Source organism: Acomys minous (genome assembly GCF_964271855.1).
Source record: "Acomys minous genome assembly, chromosome: 6".
Lineage (NCBI taxonomy): Eukaryota > Metazoa > Chordata > Mammalia > Rodentia > Muridae > Acomys > Acomys minous.
This window is the reverse complement of record NC_140487.1, coordinates 35,641,988-35,658,502: the sequence shown is the minus strand read 5'-3', so window position 1 is coordinate 35,658,502 and position 16,515 is coordinate 35,641,988. Positions and strand designations below refer to the sequence as shown.

Here is a 16,515-nt window from a genome sequence, read left to right as displayed (position 1 = left end):
TAGTCTGTTTAAAATCAGCCTCTGGAAAGTTTCTGGGCTTGCAGAAACTAGTACAGGTGCCTTTGAAGAGATGCTTTGAGATCTGGTGCTTGCTGGTTTCCAGGTGGCTAGACCTACCATGAATGGGTCTCAGGGTATTGGCTTTGCTTTATCGACCACGCCTTGAGCACCTGGACAACAGGGCTTTGTTGGCAAATTCCTTTATAAAGATCAAAACCTCCCCTGTCCAATGTCTCTATTTCTGGACAAGAAAAAACAAACAAACAAACAAACAAACAAACAAAAAACAAAAATCACCACCACCACCACCAACAAAAATCCAGTTGTCAAAACAGCTGTGGAGTGTGGCCCCCACTTTTTGACCTGGGTAGCCTAGGGGTGGAAGCTCATTTGGGATCAGCCACAGAACCAGACTCTTCCCCCAGAGAGGAAACCACAGCCGGTGGGCAAGAAGGCAAGAGACAGCAAAAGAACAGCAAGAGGAAAACCTAGTTCCTCTTCCTGTCTGCGTTTCAATAGCCAAATCTTAGAATAGGGAGTGACCTACATGGGCCGGAGTGTATGGCGTGTGCAGGCTACTTTGCAGCGGATCTGGAAGAGAGAAATCCAGCAATCCTCTGAATTTGCTGGGACAGACTTAAAAATAAAGTGTTGGTGCTAGCAAGATAGCACACTAGGTAAAGGGGCTTTTTGTCCAAGACTGACAAGCTGCCCCTGGTCCCAGTTGTCCTCTGACTTCTACATTTGTCTTAGGGCACGCACGCGCACGCACACACACACACACAGACACACACATGCACACACATCAACAGGTGTAATAAATATTGAAGAAAAATTAGGACCAACGGACTCCTTCAGAGGTACCAGAGGGTATGAGGTACAAAAGGGAGAAAACACAGGCACCTGTGGATTTCAGATGCTGGATCAGTGTGTGTGTGTGTGTGTGTGTGTGTGTGTGTGAGAGAGAGAGAGAGAGGGGGGGGGGGGGAGGGTTGCGTGCAGGGAAGTGAACCCAAGGCCTCACACCTGCTAGGCAAGTGCTCTCCCAAGGCATTGGAACCTTAAAGCCCAGCAACTTTTCATTTTGAGACAGGGTCTCCCCAACTTGCTCATGCTGGCCTTCTGCTTGCTTTGTAGCCCTACTGGGCCTTGAACTTGTGATTCTCCTGTCTCAGCTTCCAGAGAAGCTGGGATTATAGGCCAGTACCACCAGACCCTTGTTATTTATTTATTTATTTATTTATTATGTATACAGTATTCTGCCTGTGTGTGTGCCTGTCCACCACAAGAAGCCACCAGATCTCATTACAGATGGTCGTGAGCCACCATGTAGTTGCTGGGAATTGAACTTGGGGCTTTTGGAAGAGCAGGCCGTGCTCTTAACCTCTGAGCCATCTCTCCAGCCCTCCGTTACTCTTAAGGAACAGTTACTTTGGGATTTTTTAGACCTTGATACTGGTCTTGCTTGCAGCCTCCACTTGCTACCTCCAACTTCCCTGCCATGTAAGGGACATCGTCTGGAACTGGGGACCTCTCTGCGATCCAGTCCACATCTCGTGTATTTAGGAGTGTTTCCGCTGAGCTAGCTGCCTTTGGTCTTGGACTCCTGTGCTTAGGCTGGGCTTTATGCAGAGGCAAGTGCTCTCAAGCATGTTCTTCCAGATGGGGTGCGGGGCAGGAGGAACCTTTAGCCTTTCCAGTATATCTGTGTGGGGCTTCTTCTCAAAGGGGCCTGAAAAGATACCTCTTGGCTCATTGATCTGACGGAATGGATGGATTTGGGCCATTAGGGAGGCTGGCCTTTTTTTTTTTTCTTTAAATTGGTAGATTTCCCCCCTGTGTATGTAGTCTAACACGTGGGGGCTTGCAGATGGTGCTGGCGTTTCTCTGTACGTCCAGGTGTTGCCTCAAGGCTGCGGGGCGATGTCCCCTCGGGTGTGTTTTCATTTTCTCTTACTCAGCACAAGGTGTCCCCAAATGATTTGTGGAGGTGCGCGAGGAAAAGGAAGGCGCGCACAGCTACCGATGCCAGAAGATGAGATTAGATTTCAAAATTTATTACTGAGGCAAGGCACCCCTTGCCCTAGGGAAAAGGTGGCGAGCTGTTCAAGGCTCCCATGGGTGCCATCTTGGCACAGGAAGGGAAGGCGTGCTTCTCCTCTGGTCTTTCACCATGGGGCAGACGGGCACATTGAACTCTGGCACCTGGTGACAGGTCTGTGTCTTCTCTTCCTGGCTGATAGTCACAGAGCTGTGATTAGTAAAGGCATGAGATTAGCTCTGGTTCACAGCTTGGAATTCAAAATTCAGAGCAGGTCTGGGAGGAGGTGCCTCACCCAGGCTCAGCAAGGCCTTCCTTCAGAGAGAGTACAAGTTATTAGCAGGTCTATTACAAAGGAAATGCTTAACCGACCAAAGAGGCCAAGTGCTCCTCAAGAATTCCTAATGCTCTAGAAGTGCTTATTAAGGCCTATGAATAATTAATAAGCCTTTTAAAACTTTTTTTTTTCTGAGAGCAGATTCTCCTGGGCCTTTTCTTCAGCTGCCACTCTGTTAGAAACAGCCTTTACACGTGTCCTCATTGTTCACCTGTCAGCTCCGAGGGCGGCCCTGTGTATCTCACAGTCAGCGCCTACAAAGTGCTGTACACATAGTAGGTGCTCAGTAAATCTTGGTTTAGTTGGTTTGGTTGAGTTAAATGTCAATCAATGATGCTCTTCCAGGATCTGTCCCACATACAATATTTGGTAAAGATGTATTTCTTGGAGTTTATCTTTGGTTGGGGAGTTGAAGAGGTTGCTGGGCAAATAACTACAAAGAAGAATATGAAGGTGTGCTCCTCATATTTGTCACTGAGGAGAGTAAGCAAATCAACATCCAACTAAAGGCCGATTCTGCCCTACAGGGTGTTCTTATGCCTAGTCATAAGTTGTTGTATTTATTGGTTTGAGGGAGGCTTTTTAAAATCCTTTTTTTATTGATAATATTCATATTACATCTCAATTGTTATCCCATCCCTTATATCCTCCCATTTGAGGGAGGCTTTTTAAGAGTCTTTTTTTTAAAAAAGATGTATTTATCTATTATTTATACAGTATCTTTCCTTGCATGTGCGCCTGCATGTCAGAAGAGGGCACCAGATCTCATTATAGATGGTTGTGAGCTGCTGGTGTGTGGTTGCTGGGAATTGAACTCAAGACCTTTAGAAAGAACAGACTGCATTCTTAGCCTCTGAGCCATCTCTCCAGCCTGAGGGAGACTTTTTAACTTATCAGTTACTTGGTCCATTCACGTTTACAGGGACAGCTACTAAGTCAGGTGGATTCTCTTTTTTCCTTAGAGCAGTTTCCTCACTCCTACAAAGCATACCAATTTCTTGTATCTGGGGCCTGGAATGGAGCCCGAACCTTTTGAAGACACCATGTGCTCTTTGAAAGTGTAGATAAAAGTATAATTTGGGTAGTCAACTTTGTCTCGCCCTTCATGTGGCCTCCGGGTGCTGCTGGCTGCTGGCTACTCACATGTGACAATTCTCCTTCATCCTCTGAGCCCTGTATCCTCTGAGCCTCCCTATCGCCCATCTCCCACTGGCCTCTGGACCACTTCAGTCTTCTGTACATAAGGGATTGCCCTCTTGTTCTCTGGGAGAGGGAGCATGGCAGAGTGCCGACCAGGACTGTAAAGCGTGTTTGCCTCATTTTACCAGCAAACAGACCCGTGGGAAATGCTCCGCTTTGGTGTGAAGTAATCTGAGATTTTTCTTTCCTTTTCTTTTTTATCCAAGGACACTTATCTGTCTGTACCCAGGCCATGGCTGGGTGGGTTGGCTTGCAATTCAAGTGTGTGTTCACTTTACATGCCAGGCTCTGAATGTTAATGAAGGACACCTGTACTTCCAGGCAGGGAGCAAATTCATATAATTTATTCCTGGGCGGTTTTACAGCCAGGATGCAGTTAGCTCCCCCTTCCCTAACCTCTTTAGGCTCCATTTGAATAGCAGCTTCCTGGGGCTGCCAAGTACCCACTCTGGGTGCGGGGCTCTTCTCTCTCGGTGGGTGGAGGGCAGTGTCTTTAGTCCTGCCAGTGGCTGAGAGGCACGTCAAGGGACGACGAGGCTTTCACACTTTCCACTCAGTTTATAATCAACAAATTCTTATCCTGAGGACTTCACTTGAAGTGTCTGTCTCCCGAGTTTCTCTTTTCAAGGACTCAACTGTAAAAGCAGCTTCTCCTTCAAAACCCTTATCACTTTTCCAGCTCCCTCGGCAGCTGCCCCACAGTCTGTGTTCAGCCACGACCTGTGTGCTGCAGTGGGTGATTTATGCCTCTGATACAGCTGAGGTGTCACCTGGCGATCAGTCTTATGGTAATCATGGCTGGCTTGTTGTTTGGAGGGCATTTATAGCCTCCCTCAGCCCACTTGGAGTCACACTGATTCTGGTTAATCAATGACCTGACAGATTGCTCTTGCTGCTTTCCTTTATTTATTTTATTTTATTATTATTTTTTTCCTTTCAATTGTGCCTGCATTTATCTCTCGGCCACACACAGATCACCCTAGGAACTCAGAGCTCCAGTTCTGCATTTCTCTTGACTAAGATCGGCTTTTCTTTGACAAGCCCCCAAGCCCAGATAAGGATTCCATTTCAAAGCTCTTCTGTAAGTACCAGAAGGATCAGGGTGGACTGACGGAAAATGTGGCCCCCACAGTTCTCCAGTCGGCTCTTTTCTAGGCTAGCTTAAGTCCGAGGGTCCCTGAGAGGTTACGGCTGCCTCCTTTGGACCCTGATACCTGCTTCAGTGATCTCTAAAGGAGTGTGCCAAGTTTAAAATCTTGAAAGCCAAACAAAGGAAGCACACAGGCTTAAATTAATACTTCAAGAAAAATGTTCTTTTTTTTTTTCCCCTGTGATTAGGCTATTGCTGGACAAAGCAGATTATATTCCTTATTCTCTCTCTTGGTAAATGCAAGTATTTTCTTGTGTTGTTACTTATTGCTACCATCCTGTTCTCAGGAGGGTTTTTATTAAAATGAATTCTGGTTTATCTCGGACAACAACAACATGATGCAGCCTATTTCATACCGAGGCTGGAGGAACTGCTTCTTGGCCATGGACACTGTGTGTGTAAATTGGGGTCATGAACGCAGCCACGAATGCAGCTATGTCTGCTCCTGATCTGGAGCAGAGCTAACACCCGGACCACACTGCTGAGAAACGGCCAGCTCATGAGGGTGGCTGTCTGCTGGGAACATGGCTGTAAATCATCTGCTACGCTAATAATACGAGTTTGGTGCTGAACGCTGAGCGAGCCTCATTTCCCTTAAATGGCTGATACAAATGACGTGATTGTATTCAACATCTGCTTTCCTTCCAGGAGTCTAGAATTCGGGGTTGTGCTAGGCAGGGGGTGCCTGCATGACCAGCCCCAGTGAAAAATCATATGCACTGAGCTGCTAATGGCTCCCCTGGGTCCACGGGTATATTTTGGTTGCTTGGGGCAAAGTACAATCTGGGTGACTCTTCATAGGAGAGCAAGGGAGCATAGGAGGAAGTCTGTGGATGCTTCCAGAACCTGCTTGAGCTCTGTTCCATTTGACTCTGCTGTGTGTCCGTGCAGCTATAGTGCATGTCCCAGGAGCTCTCTTAGCAAATCTCTGGATGAAGGAGTCACCCAGGGAGCCTTTAAGCCCTGCCATTAGTTGTTGTGAAATTCCAGAAAAAAACATTTGATGGAGTTTTCGTCCAAGATGGAGAACCAAGCCTCTGTCTCCCTCGTCCCTCACACGTCGCTGCTCATTGCTCAGCTTACACGCTCCTGAGGGGCTCGGGTCTGCTTGGTTTATGTCTGTTTTCCTACTTTCCTAACAGGCATCTCTTCATTCAATATTTTTTGTTTCATCACCTCTAAACTAATTTTACAGACAAAGTCCACATCTTACAAGAGCAGGTTGTTAAGTGCCGAGACTGTTGGGACATGTAACCGGATGTTTGCTAAAAAAAAAAAAAAAAAAAAAAAAAAAAGAAAACGCATTCAAAGCAAAATCCGTAATACTACAATAGCTAATAATATCGATATGGAGACTCTCAAAAGTGTGCCAGATATTTGAAAGATGCCCCGTGTTGGTTAATTTGAGAATTTAAGAAGCAGCTCTTTTTGGATGGTGCTGAGAATGAAATAAGGTTGACGGGGTCTTGGAGACGTGTCTTGTTCCAAAGCTGTGTTTTTGTTCTCCTCAAGTGGGATTAAGGCGTAATACAGGAGGAAGAAGCAGGGTTCTTTCAACTTCTCACCGTAGAGAAGCAGCTGGAGAGGTGGATGGTGGGTGTGTGGGACACACAGTGACTCTAAAAAGAGCAGGAAGCCGAGGGCAGTGAAGCGGGCCAGAGTAGCCTTGAAGAGACTGGCTTGTTAAGAGTATTAAGAATGGTAGTAACTTTGGATTTCCCCTCTAGGTGATAGTCAAGTCTTGCCGTGGAGGGAAACACACGTTTAAGACGAGGTATTATTTGTAGAAGTGATAGAAGTTCCCAGGCCGCTTGGGTGTCGCTGAGTCACGTGATGCTCTAGGGTATACAAAGTCCTTCTGTTCTGGGTGTTCGGATTCTTCACAAAGGGATCGGAGTTGGCGCCATTCACCAAGCTTATGCTTATTGCTGATGTCAATACTTAAAAATGTAGTTTGTTAGATCCAAGCATAGTGGCTGGGGGCAAGGGATGAAGTATTTCCTTGTGCACGGAGCTGGCCCCGCACACCTGCTGGGTGCTTTTTTCCTAACTTACCATGAGGGCCTGCCAGCTTTTTATGTAGGGACTTTCAAAAACACAGAGGTGGCTCTGAGGACCTTTGAATGTTGAGATTTCAGCTGAGTTCAGGGCACTGATCTGCCCTACCAGCAAGGAGGTTTTCTTTCTTTCTTTCTTTCCTTTTTAAAAAAGATTTATTTATTTTATGTATACAGTGCTCTATCTGCATGTATACCTGCAGGCCAGAAGAGGGCATCAGATCACGTTATAGATGGTTGTGAGCTACCATGTGTTTGCTGGGAATTGAACTTAGGACCTCTGGAAGAGCAGGCAGTGCTCTTAACTGCTGAGCCATCTCTCCAGTGCAGCGAGGAGGTCTTAGTGGTTGTTTGTATAGTATATACAAAAAGCATTCTTTGAAACGGAAAAAAACATTTTAGAAATTCTTCTCGTAAATGCTGGTTTTATTTCCTCAGATGTGGGGATGAGATGACAGCTCCTCCTTCTAGACTAGAAAGAGCTAGTCTTTCCAGCTCTTTTTGCGCTCTCGCTGGCTGGTTCAACTCAGTGGTTCTGGCCCAAACTCCTCTCCATGCTGACTGATCCAAGCTGGAGTCTCTTGGATTTTGACTGGATTGCTCTGCCTGGCCTCAAACTAATTCTGGCAATATGTTATAATTTTCTGGCTCCTTCTCATTCTCCAGCTCATTCTGTCTTCTTTGCAACCTATCTTTGTAAAATTGTCCCAGTAATCAAATCTAGGTAAAAAAAAAACCAAACCAAACCAAACCAACAACCTCCAAAGCTTCTCTCTCTCTCTCTCTCTCTCTCTCTCTCTCTCTCTCTCTCTCTCTCTCTCTCTCTCTCAGCTGCTGCTGCTGCTCTTAAGAAGCTTCTCTTTCCTGTCCTCTTCTCATGAGAGTTGAGTGTATCCTATCTCTGACTCATTCTGTCAAATCTTTCTCTGATTTGTCACTTTGTCTGCCCCTCAATTAGCCATCACCTTTAAACATGGCTGCTTCCTTCTATAAACTAACCTTACCTTCACTGTTTGGAATTAAAGGTATGTACTAGGGGCATGTCCGTATTACAGATAGATTATACTGTAACCTAGAGCCTGTCTGCATTCCAGCTGGATCACATAGCCCTAGAAGTTTATTGGATGTTAACCCTTGCCAGAGCAACTGTGTTGTGGATAAAAATTTCTCTACACTTCTGCATAAGAAATGGGGTGGTGACAGTGAAACACATTATATAGCTGTCAGATATTAAGTGACCACTGAGGCTTGCAGTTAGTTCCTGTTGATAATCTGAATGGCATTCGGTGTGGCTCTTCACTGCTTTCTGCTTGTCTATCTCTGATGCTCCCTGGGAAATATTTCTATTTTGTTTCTTAAGGTGCTAGGGACAGAGCCTAGGCCCTGTGTGTGTTACCCTTGTCCATGTTCCTGGCACTGAGAATATTTTTAAAGATTAGGTTGGGTTTTGAGGTTTTCATGTAAGAACTGCTCGGCTGCATCAGCTACACTGTTAACACTGTCGGTGATGCCTGGAACAGGCTTCTGGGGTGGGGGGAAACAGCAGCTTTGAAGACTCTTGAGAGCAAACTGTGCCTTAAAATGCACTCTGGAGCCTTCTTCAACTCTGTCTAGGGATCAGGATGTAGCTCTCAGCCAGTGCCATAGGCACTGCCACGCTTCTGTCATGACAATAATGAACTAACCCCCTGAAACTTTAAGCAAGCCCCCAATTAAATGCTTTGTTTTATAGGAAAAAGATAATAATGAAAATCCTTCCTCAAAAAAGCATGTGAACACAGCACAGGAATGACTTTTGTTTTGGACAATCTCTAAATGCCAGGGAAGTGAAGCCATGCAATGAGCTGAAGTTAGTGTTTTAAAGTTCCTGACTACTGGCTCTGGCTCATCTCCTGGCCCAGTTTAGTAATCCTATAGGACTGTCTACAGTGTGGGTGGTCTTAGAGAAAAATTGGTAAGCTACTGCAGACTCAAATGAACAGAGCACTATCAGCCGGATCATAAAGGTTCCCACGTAAAAGTGGTGTTGGTTCTCCCTGCACACTCAGAGATGCCCTGTAAGCGCAAACGTTTGCTACTTTAAACATTCCCTAGTTTCACGAGCTAAAGGAAAGGGTCACACACATACATCTCGGGCTTAGGTCGACATGTGCGCTTAGCCATCTCTCGACAGTAAGCACCAATTCTGGTAGCAATAGAGGACTGACGTAGCTTTACATGTGTATGTGAAAGGCCTGCATGTTTGTAATACACAGAAAGAGCTTTGAAACGCACCATACTCTGGGACTTGCCCCGTGCCTCGTTTCAGCAGCAGCCTCACTCTTCTTCCTCCCGATTTGATGAGCTCTATCGCTCTGGCGTGCGTCATGTCTCTTGTGCTTTCCCCGTTGATTTCAATGATTTGATCTCCTACCTGTCAATGAAAGAAAAATGAGGTCAGGCAAAGATGGTTTGCATTTCCAACTAGCCAAGAATCATTTCATTTCCAAACAACACCCGAGCCGTTTGTCTGCCTTCTTGTAGAGGCTCATCCCTACCTACACTTGGAATCTGACTAACTTGAACGTGCCGCTTGTAGCTACCTGAGATGGCAGAGGCCTTAGCTAAAATACTGGGCATTAAAAAACAATTGGAAAATAGATCCACTATTACAATTCAAAATATCCTGGCAGCTTTGCTTGAATCAAGAAGTAAATATTCTAGGGCTTTTTCATCGATCATATTGTCAGCTTTTGGCTATGTGCGGTATCTATTTAGCATGTTGGAAGGAATGGTGAGCTTTTGTGCTTCTCTGAGAATTTTTGCTATGCATCATTTAGATTTCCCCGGGTGCTACTGCAATACTGCCATCGTGGTAAGCCGCAGTTAGCTGATATTCTGGTTTCATGATGCGTTCTCTATCTTTGTCCCGTGAGTTAAAAGGGAGACCCTCCACTCTCCACACATGACTAACGCCCTTGTGAAGTCTGTGCCATGCTCACACCTGGTTGCCAGAGCTGTTTGGTGAAGCACCATTCCCTCTGGAATCATCAAACATGCCCGCGCTTCATAAGCAATTCCCATTTAGCGTTGTGAATGGGTATTAGGATACAAGGAGCTTCAGCCACAAACATACCATGTAACTCCCAGAGGACCATTATTGTCAGGGGCCTTTGAATGAAAATATATTGAATTTCAGAGCAAGTTACTTAAGACAGATTAGCCAGGGAAAACACAATTAGTTGCTTTGCAAAAATTTATTATAGGAGATTTCTCTGTCTCTGTCTCTGTCTGTCTGTCTCTCTCTGTCTCTCTGTCTTTCTCTGTCTCTGTCTCTCTCTCCCTCTCTCTCAGTTTTTCAGGACAGGGTTTCTCTGTGTAGCCCTGCTCGTCCTGGATCTCACTCTGTAGACCAGGATTGGCCTCGAACTCAGATATCTGCCTGCATCTGCCTCCCTACTGCTGAGATTACAGGCGTGAGTCACCACGTCCCAAAAATAGACGGTTTCTCAAAGATCGCATCCTAATTAATATCTATAAAGCAGAGAGAAGTGAGAAAATCTACAGCCAAGTGGGGGTAACCAGGCAGCGGGGTAGGTGGTCACTGTCACAATGGCAACAGGGCATTGCAGTGTAAACCCCAAGACATTAAGCAAGGAAGTGACAGTTCTGCCTAAAGAGGATTCTCCAAGGCACTGGTACCCGTTCCAATACAATAGCAATAAGAATTTCCCTTCATGCACTTGGTGGCCTTCAGAGGCATGGGTTGAGGGCAGCGGAAGAGGATGGTATCATTTTTGTGGCGCTGATATTACAAGGGATAATTCAGGAGACTGTGCTAAACTAAACTGTAATGTCTCCGTTCTGGCTAGTTTTATGTCAACTTAAAGCAAGAGTTATCTGAAAGGAGGGAACCTCACTGAGAAAATGCCCCGTTGAGATCCTGCTGTAGGCATTTTCTTAATTAGTGAGTGATTGGGGGAGGGCCCAGCCCATTGTGGGTGGTGCTGTCCCTGGGCTGGTGGTCCTGGGTTCTATAAGAAAGCAGGCTGAGCAAGCCATGAGAAACAAACCCATAAGTAGCACCCATTCATGGCCTCTGCATCAGCTCCTGCCTCCAGGTTCCTGCCCTGCTTGAGTTCTTATCCCGACTTCCTTTGATAATGAATCAAGATACGGAAGCATAAGCCAAGGCAACCCTATCTTCCCTGGGTTGCTTTGGGCATGCGTTTCATAACAGCAATAGCAACCGTGACTGAGACAGCCTTTCTTCGCATTTCCTTAACTGCCACTTTTCCTATGAGGCAGGCGCTGTGTCCTGGAGCCAAGTGGCTTGTGAGGGACGGTGCATCTACATTATCAGCAAAAGGGCGAACACTTCTTCACCCTCAATGGTGAAGGTGTGTTATTAAAGGTGTTTAATAGCACACATCAGGGTGTGCTATTAAATTATGGAAAACTGGAGGCTCAACGAAGTCACCCAGAGAAGGCCTCTCGGTTTTCTTCTGCATGTGTCACTCATGCCCAGCTAGTTACTGGACATTGCACCCCGGTATCCAGCAGGTGCACTCAGCAACATCTGAACTCACCCCAAAGCAGGTTCTCTCTTAGTGTTTAACCCTTTAGGGATTAGGATTCCCTGCCCTAGGCAGGACAGGAGAAATTACGGGGACATAGGAAAGAAGAAGACCCTGGAGTCTGGATAAAGCCTTTTGCTGACTGAGAAGCAAGAATTCTAACACAATTAAATGTTGCTTAAGGCTTCTCTTTCCTCTTATCTATAAAACTACAATTTTCTAGGAATCTCACCAGGAGTCTCGTTTACAGAAAAACATACATCCTAACCCTGGGCAAACCCTGGTGGCTTCTGATTTTATCAGATGGTAATCCCATCTGGAGCAGCCCTGTCATCTCACTTGTCAAAAGAGAAAAGAAGAAGGGATATTTCCTAGAAGCCCTCTGAGATGTAACTTGAGAGCCACCAAATGGCAAATGTCGACTGTTGAGACAAATGATGGGGTTTCTCCCTTGAGGGCACCCCACCCACACTTCAGTATGTTTTATCTTTTCCTTGAGTGCCCTCCTTTTAATCCTTTTCCTTAATATCTATGCCAAGAATGCCTTTTAATAAACCTTGACAAGCTGGATCCACACTCCCAGGTGTGCTTGATGCTCCCATTGGGCACATTTCTATTTTTAAAACCCACCAACTCTGCTTCAAAATGGCTCATTCTGAAATTCTTTTTGGAAGCCAAGAGCCCTGGGTCCCTAAGAGGTTAAGGGAACATGGTAGGCTGGTGGGGACGATCGTGTGGGGCTGTGCCCATCTCTGCCACCACTTACAGTCTCACCATTAATACAAGCCGGCAGTGGGGGTCATGCTGGACTCCTTAAAAATAAAAGTTTATTACTATTTTATTTGTGATTGTGTGTGTATTCCATGTGTTGGTGGAAGTGAGAAGAGAGCATTGGATCCCTTATTGCTGGAAGTATATGTGGTTGTGCATGCCTGGCACGGGAACTGGGTACCAAAGTTTGGTGTTCTGTAAGAGCAGTGAGTGCTCTTGACTGCCGAGCCACCTCCGCGGCTCCAAGACTCCCCTTCAGAATGCAGCATCTCTGCCACTGTTCTGGCTCTCTTAACATCCAGTTGTATCCCAGCTCAGTCTTGGCCTGTACCTGGATCAGTTCAGTGTTCTCCAGCCCAGCTCTGCTCCAGTCTCAGCACAGTCATTCTTCCTTAGGGAAGAACGGTACGCTGACTGAAGCGTCAAGATTCTCTTTGCCTTCTCTTTCTCACAGCCCCACACGTCCCAAGCCCAGCCTAAACATCTTCTGTGATGGGGTGCCTTCTGCAAGTCTGTCAGTCTTCTCACACAAACGTTTCTAGCCTCTTCATGAGGCACGGTTCCCCCTCTGTCAGAGGTGCCCTCCAGTACTCTGCGTGTCTTCATCCAATAAGCAGTTTTTAATGAACACTTATTATGTGCCAGAGCGTGCCATAACACTTATTATGTCCACTGAGATGGAGTGATATGGAGACAAATGCTACAGTTTCTATTTGCAACACTCTTGTCTGGTCAATATGCACTGTATCTTGACTATGGCACTTGCACCCATAAATCACGAAGGGAGCAGAGAGCGGGACATTGACCCCAGAGTGATGTGTGCAGGTGTTCAGGAAAGGGGTCAAGAAGGACTTTTCAACAGTGGCAATGTCTCAGCTGAGTTTTGAAGTGTCAAGAGAAGCTGTCCAGATGGAACAACACAGTCTGGACAGAGAGCGTCACATACTAGACCCGAGTATTTGGGAGCATTCTGTTTCTTGGGACGGTTCAGAGTTTAGTTAGCACTCAGGAATTTGGGGTTCACTTTAAAGGCATCGCCTGGGCACTGGGCACTTGAAGCAGGGAGTAAATTGATCCGGAAGCGGCTGGAAGTTGGAGGTTTCTCTGAGTAGAGTGGGAAGATAGGCGTTGATAGGGTGAGCCGGGGGCTATTATGTCATCCACCCAAGTGCGACACTGTAAAGGAAGGGCTCTACTTTTAGGTGGAGACATGTTCTTGTCTCCTTCCTTAAGTGTTAATCCAGCGGGTCAGGTCAGGAATCGGATTTGGAGACCTTCCCTGGGAGGGCAAGTTCACCTTAAGATAATGCACCTTTCTTTCCCAGAACTGCCTGCATCCCCCTCTCCTCCGCCCCCCCACAGTCCTACAAGCAGCCACAAGGCTTGCTGGGGCTGCTGTGCTGGGAGGGGTGGGGTCCTTATGAAGAAATGACTTATTTCTTCCTCCTCCTCCACCTCTTTCCCTACCTTTCTGTAACTTTTTTTTTTCAGAACCTAAGTACAGTTTTAAACTCCTTAACCAACACTCCGTCCCCTGCCCCTTTGTTTTTCTCCTAAAGCGCCCTTCCTGCCTTGTGGCTGACTTCTATGCCAGCTCGCCTTCTGTATTTCCCTCCTCCAGGCAGCGTGAAGCTCACCCCTTGCTTGGCCTGGGGGGTTCCCTTTACATTCTAATGGGTTGTCCTCAGCTTTCTGTTTGAGTCTATATGTTGTGGACTTTGCCTTTGGGTTTGTTCTTAAACTATGAGACTAAGACTTGGAGAGGGCTCCCTAAGTTTCTCTGGGTATCATATGATGACTTTTCTAGGACTACCTAAGATTTCTGGTAATGCTTCTTTCCTGCCTTTTTGCCCTTTGGATCTTTAATTGCCTGCACCCTGAGATGGCATCAACCACAGGAAGTGCTGGGGACAGAAAAGGCGGGGGGGGGGGGCTAATGAGGGAGGAACTGAGGCCCTCCTTGAACTGGGGTAACTGGGTGAGGCGCCATGTATATTTGTGGGCAAAGCATTTCTAGTGGCTCGTTTTTTGCGAACCTACCCCCAAATCAAACCCTGGCAGCCACTGTGATCTGACGCTGCTGCCTTGAGGCTGATGGTTTGACACAAAATTGTGTGTAGGAGAAAGGAGGGCGACAGTGGTATTGGGCTGTGCGCTTTGCAGCCTGGCTCCATATGTGAATGTAGCAAGATTGAGACACATGGACGGCTCCTTTCTGTTGTGTTTTACTTTTATTCCCCCTCTTGTTCACAGCAGTGTAGGGGAGAAGGGGCGTGCGAGGTAGAGAACGGCAGGCTTCAAGGGCTGTACATGGTAGGTAGGGCTAATGCCCCTGGGAGTGACAGGAGGAGACTTGGGATTGTATTGTCAGCGTGTGCGGGAGGCTGGGGTCTGCTTTGTTCAGCACATCGTCATAATTCCAGTGTTCTGGGTAGGGTCCAAGCAAAGGAAGAAAAGAATAACGCTGCTACCAGTTGAATCAAGGTTCCTTCGTTCCCGTCTAAGTAGTTTTCAATCTCTCCCACATCTCCTCCTTCCAGGGTATGGGTGAGGGATAGCCCACCGCACCCTGTCCTTTGTTGGTGTGGTATGTGGTTTATGTGTGTGGCTGTACATGCAGAAGTCTTCCTCAATTGCTCCCCATCTTATTTTTTCAGAGAGGCTCTCTCATGGGACCTAGATTTCATCAATTTGGCTCGATTGGCTGGCCAGGAGCCCACCGGAATCTTCCTGTTTCTACCTCTTTAGCACTGGCATTACAGGTACATACTGCTGTGCCTGAACCTTTTATGTTGGCGTTGGGGATCTGAAATGAGGCCTCGTGGTTGTGCAGTAAGCATATTACTGTACTGAGATCTGATTTCCTTACTTGTTGGGAGAAACAAGAGTCTGAGAATACTCAAGGTATTACTAAATTTAGAGAAAAAAATTCCTTAGGGGTGGAAGTGTTTAATGTTAGGATGGAACACTTCTGTTTATAGTTATACAGTGTGGTCTGGGTACCTTGCAAAATGGACCAACTCATTTGGAGCTGGGCCAATAGTAAGAAACAGCCCAGCCCCAGTATCAAGATTCCTGTCTTTCCCTGTACCAGTGTAAATGACAGAAAGGTTGACTTTCCATGTCCTTCCAACTCAGCTTTATGTGTAATCATTTTAACTGGAACTCTCTAAGTAAATGCGGGATGTAAATGCCTTCATTTTCCTCCTCTATACCGTCTGTATGAAAAGACGGACTTGTTGGCGGGAATTGGTCCCTTATTACTTTCTGATCTCATCTAACTTCACTCCAACTTCTAGTGTGTGCTTCCAAAGCATCATTTTCCTGTTTCATGAGATGAGGAATTAATATGAAATCTATAGTCTGTCAGGATGAGGAAAATGACCCACAGTGTCTGTGTTCTTTTTCTATACTCTCCCCATTGTCTTCAACTGAGATACTTGACTAAAATGAAACTTTACAGATTGCCACATGTCCTTAGAGAATTTTAAGAATGCTATATCCCAGAATTCAGGGGGTAGGGAAAATGAAAAGGCAGGGATGGAGGGAGGGATGGAGGGAGGGGGGGAGGGATGGAGGGGTGAAGGGATGGTGAGGTAGAGCGGTGGAGAGATGGAAAGAAGAGATGGAGGGATAGGGAGATGGAGGGGTAAAGGGATGGAGGGATGGAAGGATGGAGGGGTGGAGGGATGGAAGGATGGAGGGATGGAAGGATGGAGGGATGGAAGGATGGAGGGATGGAGGGATGGAGGGATGGAGGGATGGAGGGATGGAAGGATGGAGGGATGGAAGGATGGAGGGGTGGAGGGGTGGAGGGATGGAAGGATGGAGGGATGGAAGGATGGAGGGATGGAAGGATGGAGGGGTGGAGGGGTGGAGGGATGGAAGGATGGAGGGGTGGAGGGATGGAAGGATGGAGGGATGGAAGGATGGAGGGATGGAGGGATGGAGGGATGGAAGGATGGAGGGATGGAAGGATGGAGGGGTGGAGGGATGGAAGGATGGAGGGGTGGAGGGATGGAAGGATGGAGGGGTGGAGGGATGGAAGGATGGAGGGATGGAAGGATGGAGGGGTGGAGGGATGGAAGGATGGAGGGATGGAAGGATGGAGGGATGGAGGGATGGAAGGATGGAGGGATGGAAGGATGGAGGGGTGGAGGATGGAGGGATGGAGGGGTGGAGGGATGGAAGGATGGAGGGTGGAGGGATGGAGGGATGGAGGGATGGAGGGGTGGAGGGATGGAAGGATGGAGGGATGGAAGGATGGAGGGATGGAGGGATGGAGGGATGGAAGGATGGAGGGATGGAGGGATGGAGGGGTGGAGGGATGGAAGGATGGAGGGGTGGAGGGATGGAAGGATGGAGGGATGGAAGGATGGAGGGATGGAAGGATGGAGGGGTGG

General features: G+C 47.0%; 1 protein-coding gene across 12 annotated transcripts in view; it reads right to left on the bottom strand.

The window, feature by feature from the left end:
• MAGI2 (membrane associated guanylate kinase, WW and PDZ domain containing 2) overlaps positions 1–16,515 on the bottom strand; it is a 1,410,398-nt gene that overhangs the window by 38,816 nt on the left and 1,355,067 nt on the right. For 11 of the 12 annotated variants that reach the window (XM_084787254.1, XM_084787259.1, XM_084787258.1 and 8 more), the window contains one exon: positions 9,060–9,198. In XM_084787254.1, the coding sequence (XP_084643380.1) occupies positions 9,060–9,198 (139 nt within the window). Of the gene's footprint in view, positions 1–2,037; positions 2,252–9,059; positions 9,199–16,515 lie in introns of those variants that run through there. The other variant, XM_084787257.1, reaches the window with a different exon arrangement.